The sequence below is a fragment of the Camelina sativa genome, chromosome 4 (genome assembly GCF_030686135.1).
Source record: "Camelina sativa cultivar CO46 ecotype springtype chromosome 4, ASM3068613v1".
Classification (NCBI taxonomy): domain Eukaryota; kingdom Viridiplantae; phylum Streptophyta; class Magnoliopsida; order Brassicales; family Brassicaceae; genus Camelina; species Camelina sativa.
The window spans coordinates 28,112,644-28,132,501 of record NC_141883.1 but is presented as its reverse complement, the minus strand read 5'-3'; the positions used below and the strand labels follow the sequence as shown (position 1 = coordinate 28,132,501).

General features: G+C 34.5%; 3 protein-coding genes across 3 annotated transcripts; 2 read left to right on the top strand and 1 right to left on the bottom strand.

Annotated features, from left to right (window-relative positions):
- The first annotated feature begins 4 nt into the window (after positions 1-4).
- On the top strand, positions 5-8,483 carry LOC104782262 (AMP deaminase). The gene is made up of 24 exons (XM_087511689.1): positions 5-976; positions 1,067-1,130; positions 1,356-1,400; positions 1,478-1,945; positions 2,035-3,211; positions 3,388-3,572; positions 3,656-3,821; positions 4,152-4,330; positions 4,408-4,459; positions 4,574-4,701; positions 4,783-4,962; positions 5,045-5,112; positions 5,301-5,443; positions 5,614-5,675; positions 6,175-6,288; positions 6,400-6,540; positions 6,690-6,842; positions 6,939-6,992; positions 7,076-7,186; positions 7,281-7,454; positions 7,661-7,741; positions 7,843-7,941; positions 8,018-8,111; positions 8,201-8,483. Exons 5-23 carry the CDS (start codon positions 2,842-2,844, stop codon positions 8,084-8,086), a joined length of 2,529 nt encoding a protein of 842 aa, XP_087367815.1. The 5' UTR covers positions 5-976; positions 1,067-1,130; positions 1,356-1,400; positions 1,478-1,945; positions 2,035-2,841; the 3' UTR covers positions 8,087-8,111; positions 8,201-8,483.
- Positions 8,484-8,627: 144 nt separating this feature from the next.
- Positions 8,628-10,666, top strand: LOC104782261 (bifunctional monothiol glutaredoxin-S16, chloroplastic). The gene is made up of 2 exons (XM_087511690.1): positions 8,628-9,285; positions 10,096-10,666. Exons 1-2 carry the CDS (start codon positions 8,902-8,904, stop codon positions 10,594-10,596), a joined length of 885 nt encoding a protein of 294 aa, XP_087367816.1. The 5' UTR covers positions 8,628-8,901; the 3' UTR covers positions 10,597-10,666.
- Positions 10,667-11,906: 1,240 nt separating this feature from the next.
- On the bottom strand, positions 11,907-13,498 carry LOC104782260 (trihelix transcription factor GT-3b). Its single transcript, XM_010507141.3, has 2 exons — positions 12,928-13,498; positions 11,907-12,673 (listed from the first exon to the last, which is right to left on the bottom strand). The coding sequence occupies exons 1-2, from the start codon at positions 13,246-13,248 to the stop codon at positions 12,104-12,106; spliced, it is 891 nt and encodes a 296-aa protein (XP_010505443.1). The 5' UTR covers positions 13,249-13,498; the 3' UTR covers positions 11,907-12,103.
- Positions 13,499-19,858: the final 6,360 nt, after the last annotated feature.

Here is a 19,858-nt window from a genome sequence, read left to right as displayed (position 1 = left end):
ATTTACTCATACGTGGACTAAAAAAAGAGAAGCAGTGAGTGTTTCGTCTTCTGTTTCTTCGTCGTCGTTTTGTATGAAGGAGAGGGTTTTTCTATTCCTCGATTTGTACTTCTTCTCCTTCGCCGTTTTTGTTTTTCTTCTTTCCAATGGTGTTTTGTTTTTCTTCGATCTACCAGAATCAATGTGTTTATGCTCAATTTCTTTTTCGCCAAATCGAAGAAGATGGGTTTCTTTCTTCTGGTGCTTGAAATTTGCAATTTGCTGGTTGTCTTTGTTGGATTCATCATGATTTTGTAGTATGTTATATTGGGGAATACTTCTTGTGCTTTAAATTTGCAATTTGTTTTTTTTTTGTTTGTTGGATTCATGAAGATTCTGTAGTGTGTTATATTGGGGATTTCATTGAATTGAATCTTGGTTCTTCACCTCCGGTTCTTATTGGTCATTGTTCAAAACTACTTGGTTAATATTGTAAGCAATCAGTCATTAGATAAGGCTCGGATCATTGAAATGAGTTGGGCTTTTTCAGATGAGCTGTTAGTGAGTCCTGCTTTTAGTGTTGTTGAGTCCTGCTTTGTTCTGACAGTTCCATGAATCTCCCATCGTTTGGATTAGACTATAGAGCGTTTGTTGTCATGCGTTTTGTTCCTTGGAGATTTAACATAAGTTTTCATGCTTCAATTACCATAATTCTATGCTTATATGTCTTTTTATTTTGGGGATTAAGGAAGATTTATAGGCTGTGAATTTGATTTGGTTTCTAAATTATAAGCTATGTTTATATGTCTTTTTATTTTTGGGATTAAGGAAGATTTACACAGGCTGTGAATTTTATTTGGATTTTATTTGCTTTCTGACATTAAAGAGAACTAAGATTGAAGAGCCAAAACAGAAAGTTGAGGAACTATGTGAATCAAAAGTGCAATAATCCGCCACGACCTCACAAGCTTGTCTTCTTCTTTGGAAACAACTCAAGGTACACGCACAACCCACAAATCTTACTTAACAAATCTGTTTTGGTTTTGTTCTCTGTTCTTGAATTTGATTTGTGTTTGGATTTGTTCAGAGGAGAGGCAAATCCAAAATAGATAATCCACCATTGGTGTTTGTACATGGAAGCTACCACGCAGGTTGGTGTTGGCAGAACATTGGTTACCTTACTTCTCTTATTCTGGGTTTGATTCTTATGGTGTTAGCTTATTAGGTTAGGTAAATTCTATAATCATAAAAGTTTTGATTTTTATGCTCATATTCGATTTCCCCATCATCTACTTATACTTTCAGGAACATAAAGTTTTGATTAGAACAGAGTGATTTGTGTGTGAATGTTATGTTGTTATCTTTGAATCTTTTAGGGTGAAAGTGATGAACCTTTGGGAACAGTTGCTGGAACACTTCAGGTAATTGAACTTGCGATGTGCTTTTCTCTTTATTGGATTCAGCAAGATTCTTAAGAGCGTTTAACTTGTGTGTGTAGTAGACGCACAGAAATGATAATGCAGATTTCATGGAATTGAATCTTGGTTCTTCACCTCCAGTTCTTATTGGTCATTCTTTTAAAGGACTCATTGTTCAACAATACTTGGCAAATATTGTAAACAAACAGTCATTAGGTTTGGTGTAAACTCATAGAAATGAGTTGTGTTTTTCGGATCAGCCGTTATAATTTCTATACAATAACTACTGAGTTTGTTCTTTCGATTGTAGGATCAGAAAATGCATTCCCAGAACTTTCAAGGGCTGTATAGGTTTGCTCGGCTACACCTTGGGTAACAGCTAACTTGTTACATGAATGTTTCTTAGAGTTTACAAAATTTCTAACTCAGCACATTTTAGTTTTGGATTTTAACGGATTTAATCTACTGCTTTTGAAACAAAAACACCAGAAAGAGAGTGATTTCCTTTAGCAAAGAACAAGAAACACTTATTAAGAAGCTATAAAGAAGTAAGTGTCAAATTTCTCCCCCTCGCATAAACTCGTTTTGTGCAGCAAGTTTATTGACTATGTTGTTTTTCTATTATGTCTATGTGCAGGTTCAAGGACCAATACTGAAAGAAAGAACCTTTGGCTTCAAGCTTTAGATACTTGATCAGTGACTTCTCCTTTTGGATAATTTGTTTACTTTATAATGTTTAAGCTTTAGATACTTGATTGAAAATGAATCTATACTATATAAGCTAATTTATAAGTTGTTAGAGATTGAAACACCAAAAAATCTTAGTTTGAAATATAAGTCATCTTAAATTTGAGATTTCTTTATTTTTATTTTATTAATGCATTTTTTATCTTATCAATGTATAAACCATAGTTTTTACAGGTATCAAATTTTTTAAAAAAATTATATTTTTAACAATTTAATATATCTAAAAATAGTTATAAAAAGTATCCCGCGGCGTTGCATGGATCTAACCTAGTTTTTAGTTAAAATTATGAATTTAACTCACCTAAGTACCAAAGACCCCAAACCTAGTTCCGTTTTCTATATTGTAAAATATGTATAAAAAATGAAGATAAAAAGGAAACATAAAATTTAAATAAAAGAATTGGACAGAAAAAAACAAAAATTGGTGTTTGAAATAATTGAAACACTAATGAAGAAATTATTTATTTATAAAAAAACACATTTTTTAAGTTTTAAGCCATAAAGGTTACAACTTTACAAAGAAAGACCCAGCCTTTGCAAAATTGCAAGTGGCGTGGTTTCACTCGTTGGGCCTGTATAAATATCAGCTATACCTCAACCTCCCACCATCGCCACTAAACCAAAATCGTGGTCCTTCACTGTCTCTTCTTCTGACCTGCCTGCACACGCGCAGTTTTTTTTTATTTCGTTGTCACTCATGGAACCCAATATTTACCAACTTGCCCTCGCGGCTCTCTTTGGAGCTTCCTTTGTTGCTGTTTCTGGGTTTTTCATGCATTTCAAGGCACTGAATCTAGTCCTTGAGCGTGGTAAGGAGCGTAAAGAGAACCCTGATGGAGACGAGCCTCAAAATCAGACCTTGGTGAGGCGGCGGAGTCAGGTTCGAAGGAAAGGGAATGACCAATACGGTCGCAGTCCGGCTTCGCTTCCAGATGCTACTCCCTTTACCGATGGTGGCGGCGGCGGCGGCAGTGGTGGTGGTGTTGTTGATGCTGGGCGGAGCAACGGCCATGTTTATGTTGACGAGATCCCTCCTGGTCTCCCAAGGCTTCATACCCCATCTGAAGGTATGAGAACCAGACTGGATTGATCTGATTAGATTTTGGATATAGGTTTGAAACAGTGATGTAAAAGTTTATCCTTTTAAGGGGTTTAGAGTGGTTTTAGTGTTATTGAATCATGTTTGATTCCACTTTCATCATCTGATGATGCTGATATTATAGCCTGTGATTTTCTTTTCCAGGGAGAGCTTCTGTACATGGAGCTAGTAGTATCAGGAAGACTGGGAGCTTTGTTAGACCAATTTCACCGAAGTCACCTGTTGCTAGTGCTAGTGCTTTCGAGAGTGTGGAAGAATCAGATGATGATGATAATTTGACCAATAGTGAAGGTTTGGATGCTTCCTACTTGCAAGCTAATGGGGACATGGTGAGTTTCTTAATTAACACTTTTTGGTGTCCTGCGTTGTTATTGAATGGGTGGGCTTTTACAAGTAAGACATGTTTTTGCAGCCTGCAGATGCTAATGGAGAGCAAATATCTATGGCTGCTTCAAGTATGATTCGATCCCACAGTGTGTCTGGCGACCTTCATGGAGTTCAGCCCGATCCTATTGCTGCTGACATTCTGCGTAAAGAGCCAGAGCAAGAAACCTTTGTCCGTCTTAATGTTCCTCTTGGTAAGAATGGTTACTAGTTTTTTGTTTATGTCATTCTTGCCTAACCTGGTTCATGTATTCTTAGCTCTTCTCCTGTTGCTACAAATCATGACATGTTAGTTTTGTAACCCCACTAGTTTAAAAGTTTTTGCTAGTGGCAAGTAGTTAAGTGGAGTTACAGATAATTATATAACTAGTCTTGAATGAGACAAGCAAAAGGGCAGTTAAGGCTTTACTCTATGTGGGAGCTGAGCCATTGAAATTCTTAAAGTACAGTTTAAGAATTATAGCTTGAAACAACTGGATTTAGAAGACATTTCTTATTCATATTTTTACTCGTGATCTTTGTAGAGGTGCCAACGTCCGATGAAGTTGAAGCCTATAAATGTCTTCAAGAATGTCTTGAACTGCGGAAGCGGTATGTCTTCCAAGAAACAGTTGCGCCTTGGGAAAAAGAAGTCATATCTGATCCTAGTACCCCAAAGCCTAATCCAGAGCCATTTGCACACTATCCTCAGGGAAAATCTGATGTAAGTCTGTGGTCCTTACTTTGTCATGGAACGAGATGCATTGATGAACTTTAACTTTGCTAAATTTGTTTTTACAGCATTATTTTGAGATGCAAGATGGGGTAGTCCATGTGTTTGAAAATAAAGATGGTAAGAGTAGTTTGATATCGTAAAGCTTCTTTTTCCTGTATCCAAAAAAGCTGATTTGGTTACTTTTCCTTATTTTTCGAATAACTGACCCTTGTTCCGTTTCATTATTCCCAGCGAAAGCAGAGCTGTTCCCGGTAGCTGATGCCACAGCATTTTTCACTGACCTGCATCACGTACTCAAAGTCATAGCTGCAGGAAACATCCGGACTTTGTGCCACCGTCGACTAGTACTCCTAGAACAGGCAAGAGTTTTAGCTAGAGAAGAATGAATGTCAATAAGCAAGTTTCATCTGGTTAACATTATGATTTTTTTTTTGTTTCAGAAATTTAATCTCCATTTGATGCTTAATGCGGATAAAGAATTTCTTGCTCAAAAGAGTGCACCACATCGTGATTTTTATAATGTCAGGAAAGTCGACACTCATGTTCATCATTCAGCTTGCATGAACCAGAAACACCTTTTAAGGTTTATCAAGTCAAAGCTCCGGAAAGAACCCGATGAGGTAACAATTAGAACCATATGTTTGACGAAAGTGTACACTTTGCTGATTTGCAGATATAATAATCACTAGCTCCTCTATACAGGTTGTAATCTTCAGAGATGGGACATATTTAACCTTGAAAGAAGTTTTTGAGAGCCTGGATCTGACTGGGTAATTACATTATCAAATTTTAAGAATTACAAACTTAAGTCAGTCTTAATTAGATGGCTGAAGGATTGTTAAGTTACTCTCTAAAGAGGCACCTAGTTGTTGCGCAGATTATGTATACTACATATTTTTCCGATTTACCATGATGCTGAAGAAATAAATTATCTTCCCCTTGTTTGAACTTTGCACAGGTATGACCTGAATGTCGACCTTTTGGATGTTCATGCAGACAAGAGTACCTTTCATCGTTTTGATAAGTTCAACCTTAAGTATAATCCCTGTGGTCAAAGTAGACTTAGGGAGATTTTCCTTAAACAGGATAATCTCATCCAAGGTAATTGAATATCCTAATCATTTTTACCACCATTGTTAGTTTTCTTCATGCATCAGTTATGCAATTCAATATTTACCAGATGCGTTACTTTGTTCTTAACTATACAGTAAATATGTTGACGGCTGTGTTTCGAAGATAATCTTTTGACATTTCTTTTCTTTTGGTTTTAGGTCGTTTCCTTGGTGAGATAACAAAGCAAGTCTTCTCTGACCTTGAAGCTAGTAAATATCAGGTAAACACCACATCCATATGCGGTAACTTTTTTTGGGGTCAACTGCTGTCTTATGCATAAAGAACGAACTTTATAACAGAAGAACTGTGTTACAGTCAAATCTATAAAATCTAAAATTTTGATATAACCTTTTGCTGGAAATACAGCGAGACTTATGATTTTGTTAATGGATCTCCTCCCACTCTCTACATTGGCAAAGCTTGGTTTTTCCCTGTTGCACATGTTATATAGACAGAGAGCACAGCTACATTAAACTTTAATTATTTCGGAAAAGACCTTGGATTTCAGTCTCAGTGACCATATCATATATGCACTATCTTTCTTATGCCTAAGGTTAACTTTCTTTGTGCCAATCTATTTTGCATTAACTTGAGTTCCGAAAACGTCATGGAATTCTGCTCAATTTATGTGTTAAGAATTCTTCTTGCCAAAGCAGATTCATTCATGTTCTGTTTTGTCTTTTTTTGTTTGTTTCTGATGTCTACTTTGAATACTGCAGATGGCTGAATACAGAATATCTATATATGGCAGAAAAATGAGCGAGTGGGATCAACTGGCTAGTTGGATTGTGAACAATGATCTATACAGTGAGAATGTTGTCTGGTTAATTCAGGTTGGCCATCCCGTTGATGCTTTTGTGCTCCATGTTCAATCCATAAGTGTGTGTTTTTTTCTCCTTGTGACCTGACTGCTAACTGAGCTATACTTTCCTTGTCTGCACTAGCTCCCGCGGCTGTACAACATTTACAAGGACATGGGTATTGTGACATCTTTCCAGAATATCCTTGACAATATATTCATTCCTCTTTTTGAAGCCACGGTAGATCCCGATTCGCATCCCCAGCTCCATGTTTTCTTGAAGCAGGTTAGCATCTATATCTGTTTTTGAACTATGAAAGAACCTTTCCATCAGCATTCTTTGAACTATTAAAGAGTTGGTTTAACAGGTTGCTGTCTCTTGTTTGTGTTGATTGTTTCTTTGGTTTTCTGCTCGTTTCTCGTCTGGTATTTCAGGTTGTTGGGTTTGATTTGGTCGATGATGAAAGCAAACCTGAACGACGTCCCACTAAACACATGCCTACTCCAGCTCAATGGACTAACGCATTCAATCCTGCATTTTCGTATTATGTCTACTATTGTTATGCTAACCTCTATGTGCTAAATAAGGTACCATTCCTCCTAACCCTTCTGTGTAATATGGAGTAACTATAACTTGGTGTTGTCGAAACTGTGAAATAATTTTGAGTAACTATCTTTCTTCAGCTTCGGGAGTCAAAGGGCATGACTACCATCACGCTACGACCACATTCTGGAGAGGTATTTTATTTCTTACTTTATGCTGTATAAAAAAGTTTTCTTCAGTTACAGTGTAATGGAATTTTAACATCTCTCAAATTCAGGCTGGTGATATTGACCACTTGGCTGCGACGTTTCTCACATGCCATAGCATCGCACATGGAATCAATCTGCGAAAGTCTCCTGTGCTTCAGTATCTCTACTACCTCGCTCAGGTTTGTGGAGACTGCTTGGTTGTATTACATATGTATTATTGTTTCTTATGTTCTAAGAAATTCTCACTGGACATTTGTCCCATTTTGTTTGCAGATTGGTCTTGCCATGTCTCCACTGAGCAACAACTCTTTGTTTCTAGATTACCACCGAAACCCTTTTCCTGTGTTTTTCTTAAGAGGTCTCAATGTTTCCCTGTCTACGGATGATCCCCTTCAGATTCACTTAACTAAAGAACCTCTCGTGGAAGAGTATAGCATAGCTGCCTCAGTAAGTCCTGATGCTTTCGTTATGCAGTCATGTCACACATCATATACCATTAAAGGATACACCTTATTACGTTTGGATGATTTAGATGGTTTTTTTTGGTGATTGCAAATATCTAAGAACCATGAAACTTCTTAGTATCTATCCTTTTCTGCTAGGATCCAGTGATATACTGATGTGCTAACTGAAGATAATAACTGGACTTTCAGGTTTGGAAGCTGAGTGCGTGTGACCTGTGTGAGATAGCTCGTAACTCTGTGTACCAGTCAGGTTTCTCACATGCGCTGAAGGTACTCATTATATATATATCAAACATTGCCTATAGTATTAATGTACAAGATATATCTGTTCGGATCTGCGCTCATAGAACTAACTCTGTGAAATGTTTTAGTCGCACTGGATTGGTAAGGACTATTACAAAAGAGGACCTGATGGAAACGACATTCACAAAACAAATGTGCCACACATAAGGGTGGAGTTCCGTGACACGGTAAGGGACCAACAAAACATCTTTTTATATTCTTTACACATTAAGGACAACGATTAAATGTATGAAGTTGATGCAGATCTGGAAAGAGGAGATGCAACAGGTATATCTGGGCAAGGCCATTATCTCAGATGAAGTTGTTCCATAAGAACCGCAATCAGAAATGGCAACGTGTAAGAATCCAACATGTATACACAACTCAATGTTCTTTACCACTTCTGTAGCAACAGTTTCTTATGATGTCAAAAATTGAAAATTTCAGATTTCAGGAGAAGAGAGAGAGAGATAGAGAGAGAGAGAGAGAGAGAGAGAGAGAGAGAGAGAGAGAGAGAGAGCATCTTGATGAGTATACGAAGCAGGAAACCTAGTAGATAGGGTAATAATGAGCGGCAATGTTGTGCCCTGAGAAAGCGATTTGGCTTTGTCAAATCCTATTGTTTTATAAAAAGCTTCAACAAATCTATATCCCTTTTACTCATACGAAAGAGGCAAGTTTAGAACCGGTTTTAAAGTTTTAATATAATCGATTTGAGTTTTTTGGATTACATATATCATATAAGCAAATCCAGTTTTTTCTTGTTTTGGTTCTGTTTAGGATCAATTTTCTGATAATATAGATGCATTTAGTTGTAAACCATACTGACAAGCGACTACTGAGGTCTCACTCGATGATATGGTTTTTGAATCAGATCAGTCTACTTGATAAACCACCTATTTTTGGGTGACACTTCGAAGATTTGGCTTTGGTGATGAAGGTTGAACTTAGACAAATGTGGTATGTGTACCTTTGGCAAAAATAATATTAATGGAGAAAACTAAGCGGGTCCAACTTTCCTAATATAGTATAGATATCAAAAGGCCTTAATATCAGCCCAATTAAGGCCCATATTAATACAATCCTAAGCCAGATAAAAATGAGCTCATCGTTTCCAGCGATAACTCTCTCAGTCAGCTCCGACGAAAATGGCTGCAATCAGTTTTGGCTCCTCCTTGCACGCCTCAGCCTCTCTGCGTGTTTTTCGTCCACAAGTTTCCCGAAATACCCCTGGGATTGCTCTCTATTCACGTTTCACACCACCATCCTTCTCCTTTCCCTCTCTCTCCTTCACACTCCGTGACACAGAACGGTCTCGTCGTCGTCCCTTCTTAATCGTCTCCGCCGTGAAGTCTCTGACGGAGACGGAGCTGTTACCGATTTCGGAATCTGATTCGATTCCTTCCGCTTCCGGCGTATACGCTGTATACGATAAAAGCGACGAGCTTCAGTTCGTCGGAATATCTCGGAACATCGCCTCGAGTGTCTCTGCACATCTCAAATCTGTGCCGGAGCTTTGTGGCTCCGTCAAGGTAAAAGCTCCCCATCTCCCTATCTCCATAGAGTAGTATGTGTTATGGTTGACTTTGTTTATTACTGTTGGTAATAGAGTATGGGAATTGTCTTGGTGAATCCTGTAACAAGTTTATCACTTTAATTCCAGAATTGTATTTCATACCTATCATTTAGGATCACTCCACCTCTGTTTGCAAAAGTTGAACTAGTGAAGTTCTTGGCTCTGTTGTTGATAAGACTTCTTTAACGGCATTTACCACATTTAGCAACCTTGGTCACTGAGTTTGATTAGGAGATGCATCAATACTCAATGAGAACCTTTCTATGAGAATTGTATCAAGTGGTTATGATATGCGACTAGTACCGAATCCTAATCATGAGATGAGAGAACACTAAAGAGATGCTTCCATTAGAAGAGTGTGGCCTTGTTATGTTTACTTAGGACTTGGTTCCGAGCTTCATTTAGCATTTTCTTTTTAAGTTGTTTTGGGACGTTTCTGCTTATAGGTACAGGATAGTGCTCATTCGCTAGATTTATCCCGGTTACTTGGTTAGAAGAGGTTTGAGAGGTATATTGGCCCTCTACCGAGGAAGAGAATACGGCATTTTGATTCCCTGTTCTCTGTCAATTAGAAGAACTTTGGGTTTGTTTTGATAGCTCTTTGAGAAATCTAGCTGACATTACTGTTTTTAGTGTATATTTGCTCCATTGACTCCTATAATCAATAATGACCTTGAGAGGACTTTGTTTCTTCGTCTTAATGTGAATATGGGCAAGTTTTGGTATTGTTATAACTTCGATAATTGATATCGTTGTTGGTTGATAGGTTGGTATAGTAGAAGAACCAGACAAAGCGGTTCTAACACAAGCATGGAAATCATGGATAGAAGAGCACATTAAAGAAACCGGAAAAGTCCCGCCGGGGAATAAGTCAGGGAACAACACATTTGTCAAACAGACTCCTAGAAAGAAATCAGATATCCGTCTCACTCCAGGTCGCCATGTTGAGCTCACTGTTCCGTTAGAGGAACTGATTGATCGTTTAGTGAAAGAGAGCAAAGTGGTAGCTTTCATAAAAGGATCAAGAAGTGCTCCTCAATGTGGATTCTCACAGAGAGTAGTTGGGATTCTTGAAAGCCAAGGAGTCGATTATGAAACGGTTGATGTTCTTGACGACGAGTTTAATCCTGGGCTAAGGGAGAAGCTGAAGAACTACAGCAATTGGCCAACGTTTCCACAGATATTTGTGAAAGGAGAACTTGTAGGAGGTTGTGATATATTGACCTCAATGTATGAAAATGGTGAACTTGGCAACGTCTTGAATTAGTTGTGATATTTGTGTAACTTCAAACATTCATAATTGGGAATCCTAATAAACACGCTTGAATTCTCTTCCATTTTTTCAACCTCGTTTTCATTACACTAATTGTCTCGTTACAAATTGTTGAACAAAACCCAATCAGAAATAGAGCAATAAAAAAACGTGGACCATTTTCTCGAGTCTCAAGGAGACAACTTGTGGCTTTTGCTTTGCAGCAAAAAGGTCAATGTCGGTGACAGTATATGATATTGTCCCTTTTCAACGAGACGATGCATGATTCATCGATTCATTGCCTCAAGCTAAGTGCGTTAACCTTTATGTATATACTTCTTTGAAATGTTTTAGAGTTTTCTTCGATATTCTTTTATGGGCCATGAAGATATAGTTGGGGTGAAGTTACAATGTTGATATCGAGTACAAAAGAATAATTTTCAAAACTTTGATCAAAACGTGGGATAAAGATAACTATGTCTGCCACTTCTTCATTTTCATGCAATTATCAGCAAATTATATTTTTTAAATTTCCTTGAGTCATCAATTCCAAATTATATTATTTATCTTTCATCTATAATTATATTAAATGCCTGAAAGTATTAGGAAATATTATATACAAAGACTTTAAAAATGGTTAGGCATACTCTTTCCAATTGAGAGACGATCTACTATACAAAACTGAATGTCCCAATAAAGTATTCCTATAATGGAATGTGTATTCAAAGGATGTCTTCAATAACAAATGAAATGTAATACAAAAGAAAGAAAAAAAAAAAGATAGAAAACAAAATTATGTGGGTAAGGATTGTCACACGCTTACACGTATATTACTGCCATGTTAGATATGATTCATCATCAAAAGAAAAAAAAAGAAAGATCTATCGATAAATAATACTATAAAAGAATTAGAGACAGTCGACCTAAATGGTCCCAAAATTCATAGGATCAGTTTCCATCCTTGGATCTTAGCACGTTTTGGTACTTGTAGTTGTATTAATTCTGTGTTTTGTTTTCTTGACCTCTACATTCTTATCAAGATTAGTCCAAAATATTATTTCCGTAGTATTATCGTCTCTCTCTTTTGCATGAAGATGATATTTGGGATCGATACTTCAAATATTACATTCGGCAACATTGTATGTTTATAAATTAACTCTTAGAACAAAAATTCAAAGTGTTCAAGATTATTCAAGAAAACAACTTTGTTCCGTTTTACGAATACTATACAATATCGTCCTACAAAATTACTAATTAAAACCATTAAAGATTAATTGGTATGCAAAAAAACTTGACACACCAAAATGTAAATAGAAAGAAAGAAAGAAAGAAAGAATGTGGGGTTAATATGTTACTGAGGTCTCACAAAAACTCAAAATGTCATCACATCAAACAATATAGAGTGTTGAGTGTTTCCATGTTTAAACTAACTATTTCCCCCACCAAATAATTAAACCTACACTACACCCCAAACAAGCATAAAAAGAACATTTTATCTTAGGTTAAGAATAGTTGAGAAAGATTAGAGAGAACCATCTCTAGTAAGCTTAGCAAGCAATGCATTAATTAGTGAATCCCTCTTCTCTGCTCTCATCTCCTCCCTCGACCGTCGTTGCTCCTCTCTATCCCGCCACATGCGCTCCATTGTCACCCTCTCCTTCTCAAGCTCCTCCATCTTCCTTCTCCATTCTTCTTCTTTCTCTGCTCTCTCCTTCTCCCTCGCCTCCCATCCTTCTCTCCATTCACTCTCCATCCTTATTTGATGTCTCATGAACTCTTCTAACACTTCTCTTACACCATTATTGCTATTACTACTATTATTACCGCCTTTCCGCTTTTTTGCAATGTTCTTTTTCGGATTAATTAGGATTTTCGGGTCGTTGCTAACATCTACTAGCTCTTCATTGACATTCTCTTCTTCCTCATCTGAAGAATACTCTCTCTTTCTCGCTGCTGTCCCGCTTGTTCCCCCTACTCCTCCCTCGGATTCAACCCATAGCATTCTCTGCATTCTAGTGGTAAATATAGTTTGCATATCATCATAAAAAGGGAATTGTTGTCTCGCTATCTCTGCCTCCATTGTCTCACATCCCTAGAAACATCAAGAATACATCACCAATGGGATTATATATATGCATATACAACTAAACTAATTGAAATATTATGGACAACACCAAATTCAAGATTTGCCTCTATCTTGGAGTGATTATGGACAATAAGAGATTAAAAATTTCTTGTTTACAAAAAAAAATTATGTAGTTGTTCCATGCAAGGCTACCAAGATTATAGCACTAGATATTTAAAGATAATACTAAACACATCCACAAAAATAATTAATATTGGTACCTTAAAACGAGTGACGAGGTTCTTCCACTTGCACTTGCACTGTTCAGGGCTACGAGGAAAGCTTTTGTCTCTCATCTTGTTAGAGATAACTTCCCAAAGAAGCTTGTTCCGTTTAGTCTCCATGAAAGTCTGATCTAGCTCTCCTCTTATCCCTATCAACTCTTTCGTCTCTTCAACGCTCCACTGTGGAAACCTATCCCCACCCGCTACCGGAGACGCTATTTCCGGCGTCTGCGATTGGGGATGAGGATGATGAAGATGATGATGCTTGTTGAGGTATTGAAGCTGCTGAAGGTGATGATGTTGATGATGTCCATCCATTTGAAAGAATCAAGAAGAACTAAAACTAAAAAAAAAAAGAGAAACAGAATCAAGAAACGATCTCTAAAGCGAAAGATTACGTTATTGTAATCTTTGATGAGCTTTCACTTTTTTTCAGATCGCAAAAAAGAAAAGAAAATTAAAAAATATTACAATACTAGTTTTTTTGTTTGGTTTGTGTGTTTTGTAATGTGAAACGTCGGGAGAAAGAAGTCTAATTTTCTCACACAATTCTTTTCTTCTTCCCCACTCTCTCCTTTCTCCTGTCGCCATCTGTATACGCGTTTACTTTTTTCTCTATCTTGGATTTTTTCTTATATATATAACTTTTTTCTTCTCTCTTTTTTTTTGTCTCTGTTTTGTTTTTTTCGTTTGACAAAATATTAAAAAGAACAAAGCTTTCGGTAAATGTGTCAATCTCTAAGATAATTTAGTACTTGAATATGTTTTAATTATTGATTATAATTTATAAATGGTCTAATAGAGGATAGATTAGCGTCTTTAAAGTATATTGTCTAATGTCTAGTAAGCGAATTGACTAGGGTGATCAGGACGGACGTGGATCTTTCTATCGTTTTCTCATAATGTGTGTAATCACTTTAGTTTGACATTAGTATGCTAGATTCTGAGTTTCTGACAGTACGTCGACTTATGATCAAATTTGTTTGTATGAAATTAATTTATTACTGAGTTAGTTTGGTAAAACGGTAAGAATCATAAATTTATTGAAATTGATGATATTTAGAGATTTCTACCCTCTGTTTTAGAAATCGCTAGCGCTAGTCGGACGGTTGGGATGGACCTAGCGCCTAGCAAGAAAATCGAAGATTAAACGGGAATTAATCGGGGACTAGTTTTAAGGTTATTTTATAAAATTAGTAATAAAATTAAAATATATTGTACTAAATATATTTATAATTCTGTTTATGTTTATAAAAAATATATAAAACTATAATATTGTCTTTGAAATTATGATTTTTATTAAAAGTCTATACATTAGTTATTATAAAACATCATAAACTCTTAATTTCAATATCGAAATAACAAAAATATATATGTTTGATTTATATTTAGTTCCAAAAATAATCGATATACACAAAATGAAGCGGAAAGTACTCGGATTAGACAAATTATAATCAAATTAGACAGACAGAATCGGACAATTGATGCTAGGCGGAAATTTGTCATTAATCGAGATGAAGAGAGTTAGCTTAACGATTTTGCTGGGGCGTAATCGGTGCTAGGCGGAAACTTTTAAAACAGGGCTTCTACCTATTGTTTACAAAAAAAAAAAAAAAAAAAAAAAAGACTTCTACCTATCTTGGTTTAGCTCTAGACTCGGTTATTGTTGGTTTAGCTTTATTAGACTCGGTTTGCTTATTGTATTTTGTTGTGCTATTAGCAAAATTAAGAAAAGATAAAGTTAGCGTGTGAATCTGTTGATTGTGGTACTAAAAATCGTTTCTATGTTATTTTCATTTTTCATAAATACAAACAAAAATAAATGATGATGTCGAGTCTTAACTCTGAAGAGGATAGTAAATTACAACTTTGTTTTTGTCAACAGGAAATTGATTTATGGCAGTTTCAGTCACCAAGCTGTATATGGTTTTTGGTCATATGATAGCAATCGAGTTTTACTTTTAACAAATTAAACATCTATAAAAACAATAACATGTTACGAAAATAATTAAGATGACGCGTCTTGTAATGTTGAAATCACAATGATTTGTTAAAATAAATAATTGTTTACATAATATATATATATCGTCACTCTCGAAAGAATGCTTTCATTGCAACCATTAGAAATGTGATCAGTTCGCAGAGTTCCACAATATCATATCACTTAATAACGTTCTGGATGTATGTGTGGATTCTCACGTCTCTCAGTCCACAATCAGCTAGTGGACCTTAATCTCAATTAATCTATTCCAAAAGAGAGAACCGATGAATTTTTCTCGTCTCCAAATCTCCTTGAAATTGCTAAGTTGATGGCCCATTTTTTCTATTATAAAAGAAGAAACTATCATTTTCGATTAAACTTCTTTTTTTTTTTTTCTCGTCTGCATATCTCCTTGAAATTGCTAAGTTGATGGCCCATTTTTTCTATTATAAATGAAGAAACTATCATTTTCGATTAAACTTCTTGTAGCATATATATATTTTCTGGTCTCCAAATCTCCTTAAAATTGCTAAGTTGATGGCCCATTTTTTCTATTATAAACGAAGAAACTATCATTTTCGATTAAACTTCTTGTAGCATATATATATATATATATATATATATACGATATTGTCTAAGAAAATTATTATATGAATATATTACTTTCAGAATACTTCAAAATTTGTACGTTGAATAAAAATGACATATTCTACCATTTTCAACATTTTCAAAAATAACTTTAAAGTGTTTTAAAAATATTTTATGATTTTTTAAGGACTTCTAAAATTTAGAAAAGGATAGAAATCACTATGAATAAAATGTTGTAAAACAAACATTAAATGGGGGTAACTTGAAACAAACTTTAAAAACATTTCATATTAATGATTATTTTATTTATGATAAATTAAAAACAAATCTAAAATTTTATTTTATAAATGAAAACAAAATTAAAATGTTCCTTTTATGTGGGGGTAGTTTATGTTTAAAGCCTTGACTGCTTTTCATATTCATATTATAATGAGGAATTAAATGGGGATGTGACGATAATATTGCGTTGACGTTTCATCACCAACGCCACTGCGAGAAGTTTCGGTTTTTGTATACACACTTTTGCAAATAAATAATAATAACACTGTGTGGTTCTTAATCCTCGGCGACCAGTCATATCCTTAGCTTCACTCCCAAGTTTTCTATTTCAGCTTTTCCTTTAGATTTTTTTATTCCCTTTTCCAACAAAACTCCCATCTTTTTTTGTTCTAACGTTTTTGAGCACGATAATATGTAACTTCTCTAGAATCTCCTCTCGTTTCCTAATTTCCTGCACGTGTAGAATTATCCTTTGATGGTATCCTTTGATGGTTATCAACATTGTTGGGATGATTCTTCATTCAAAAAAGAACCAATTACAGTATTACACGTGGATTTGTCTGCTAATAATATCCTATAGATGTCGATGTTGGCCAATTTCGAATTTTGAAAGCATGAACATGCCAAACTTGTATCGACTAAGGTTTATCATGGGTAGGCAGCCCAAACCCATTCTACAAAGTTGGGCCAATTCGTCACGACGTATCTGAGTGATGATGTTACACAATTTAGCAATTTGAGTCACACGTAATAACAGCGCTTTGTTGGGTAAAACCGTAAAACTAGTAACCTCTAAAAACCGCAACTATCTAAAGAAAAGACCAAGGTCTACCTAAATCAGGCTGGGAAAATATTTGTATGCTTCGTTCACATTTTATTGTAGAATGAACCACTTGACAGACTATGGAGTTTGTTCACAAAAAAAATAAAGGATAGACTATATGGTTTGAAAAATATGTTTTGATGATTTTTCTCACCGTACTCAATTATATGAATCATTGGAACATATATGTAAGACGTATAATATATAATATCTAGGGTATCCACTCTGGATCCCATATATACTATATATGTAATATTTTACATTTTAATTTAATCAATAATCAGGTTTTTAGTACTCACACCTACTAGGCTGATACAAAGTCATGACTCATGTGTTGCACAACTTTTTCAAATACTCTCTCTGTCTCTGATTAGTTTGATGTTTAGAATTTTGCACACATATTAAGACAATGGTGTATATGATTCATTTATTATTTAGTTTTTTTCTTTATAATTTTTACTTTTTATTTTTGGTCATTTTATGCATACGTGATCATTCATTTTTCTGATATTTTCTCTACTTTTCTACTTTTACACTTTTTTAATATTAAAAATATTTAGAAAATCAATTTTTTTTAAGACAAAAAACATTCTCTAAAAACATAGTATATTCTCTAAAACATAGTGAGCTACGGACAGAGGAACAGTATATTGTTTTTGTTGCAAAAAGCTTAGCAATTTTGAAGTGAAGCTTTAGGGACGAAAATATTTATTTCAAAGAGAGAATACAGACTTCCCAAATAATTTTGTAATTAGCGTATAAATTGCAAATTGTCAACGCACGTAGTTTTTTTCACATGTGTGTTTGATAGCTGTAAAATGAATGCATTCCATACCGTAGCCCACGTGTAGCAATTGTTTTTTTCTTGATTATTACTTTTTGGCAACGTAGCTGTTGTCTTCAAGACAATCAACGAGTTAGATGTTCAGTCCTTTTGTTAATTATCATACATTTATACATTACGTTCAGATTGTTTTTTTTTTTTTTTTTTAAGGGTGAATGACTATTCAACATATTGGGTGGACAATTTCTTTGTAACACGATCTTCTAGTATATGATTTTAACACATCCCGATCTATCTTGAAGATGAAGAAATAAATATAAGATACAACTGGATTCTTATACTTGCACAATATTTTACTCGTTTCAGCGCAAAACTGTAGAACTCATGCGTCAACTTGGAAAATACTATATTATGTAGCTATATATCTAAAAAAAATTCATAAAACTTATTGAAAAATATGTGGTAATTTTTCACTTGATGTTACATAACTTTTTAATTAAAATAATGATAGTCTTGATTGATACTGTATGATTTGTGTAGTAAGCGCTTACAACGTTGTAGAATGCATGATTCAACCGATCTGAAACCCTTTAATTAAAATCATTCAGCTCATTTCACCCGGTAAAACATAATATCTCTAGTCGATTTTAATTACAACATGTGATGCATAAGCATAAATATATACATTGCTTATTCTTTAATACATGGTCCCCGGCCGTTATTATTATCAATAATAAATATTCCAATGAACGAAAATTTTGTCCGACAACTGAAGATATACGGTTGAGGATGTGTTTAAATTTCCTTTTAAAATTGCAATTTGTATTGATCAATAAAAGAGGCTAATACTTTACAAGTGGCTGCGCTCTCACTGAGGTCTTGAGATGTATGATTCACTATGTCAAACTTTTACTATTTTTCAGTCCATGTTATAAAACAAGCTCATCCGTTCGACTTCGTAAGCAGCACGTAGAATTGAGTTATGCAATGTTTTTTTTTTTATAGATTAATAGATGTGTTATCAATCATATAAGAAGAAAAAATGTAAATTTATAAAGTTAGATTAATATATGGTATATATCAGTGTTACATATATACTATATGGACGTGTTGAGAGTATAACTAACCAATTATATAAGTTTGAGATTTCATGAATATTTTTGGAAATTTCATTACGTAATTCAACCAGTATGGTTCCGCTTTCAATCATTCAACTATTCTACAACAGTTAAAAGACGTTCAACCACTATAATGAAACCACTATTTTCAAAACAAAATCTGGTATATATGTATAAATAGTTTTTCCTTTGTGGTTTATCAATCAAAACAATAATTTAGATTAAATTATGCATCACATGCATGATGATCTCGACTATAGAAATATAATTACATGAACATGAAGCAATCACTATATATGGGGTTGGCTGTTTTTGTTCAATGTTGGCATTTTATGATTGGTGTTCCAAATGTTGGAATGACCTCCACCGATAATCTGTTTTTTTGATTAGATATAATTTGAGTCTATCAATCTACAACTGATTGTCAAAACCTTATTTGATATAGGGTCGGAATGGTAACCACTGATTTAGTTGTGCGGAACAAAATTTTTGATAGTGCGGTACAGTTCAACTGCGGTACATGCGGGACAAATATATTTGCGGGACAAGTACGGTTATTCCAAAATAAGCGGTACAAAATAATGTTTGATTGGTGAAAAAACATTTGTGGTACGGATTTCATATTATTTTATTAATAATTAATATAATTATATATTTTTATTTTTATTAACAAATAAAGTTTTAATTTCTGAATTTTAATGAAGATGTATAATAGATTTTGTCCAAAAGAAAAAAGAAAGAGAAAAATGTTAAAAAAAAAAAGTGAGAGAATAATTATATCTATAACATGTTGAGGGTGAGAATAATTATTCTTATAACATGTTTTTAACAAAAATTAGTACACCATAACATCACATATTTTCAATGTTTATCTAATACTAATAAAAAATAAAATACAATATTATTGTTATATTGTTTGACAGGATAAGAGAAATATTAGCTAGATAAAAATATATTTGTGGAAGAAATAATAATACATCTATAATACAGTATATTTTAATTATAAAAAAAGAACTGTTGCGTATTTGATCGGACTGCTGGTTAAAAACAGATTTATTCTGAAAAAGCGGTCTAAAACCATTTTCTACTTACAAAACTGCAATACGCTACTTTTTGCTTTCTGTACAAAACAACAAATTTTTTAAATAAATTTGTTGATTGGTGTTTTATGTGCATTTTTCAAAAAGAAAAAATGAATTCCACGAAAGAGAGGTCTCCAATAACAGCCATAATGCAAAAGGTATTGTACTAAATCATAGTCTTTTAAATAAAATTACACAAATTGTATAATAAATTTTAGTAAAGACAAATTGTATATTACTTTTGTGATGCAAACCGTCGCACGGCGCCGAAAT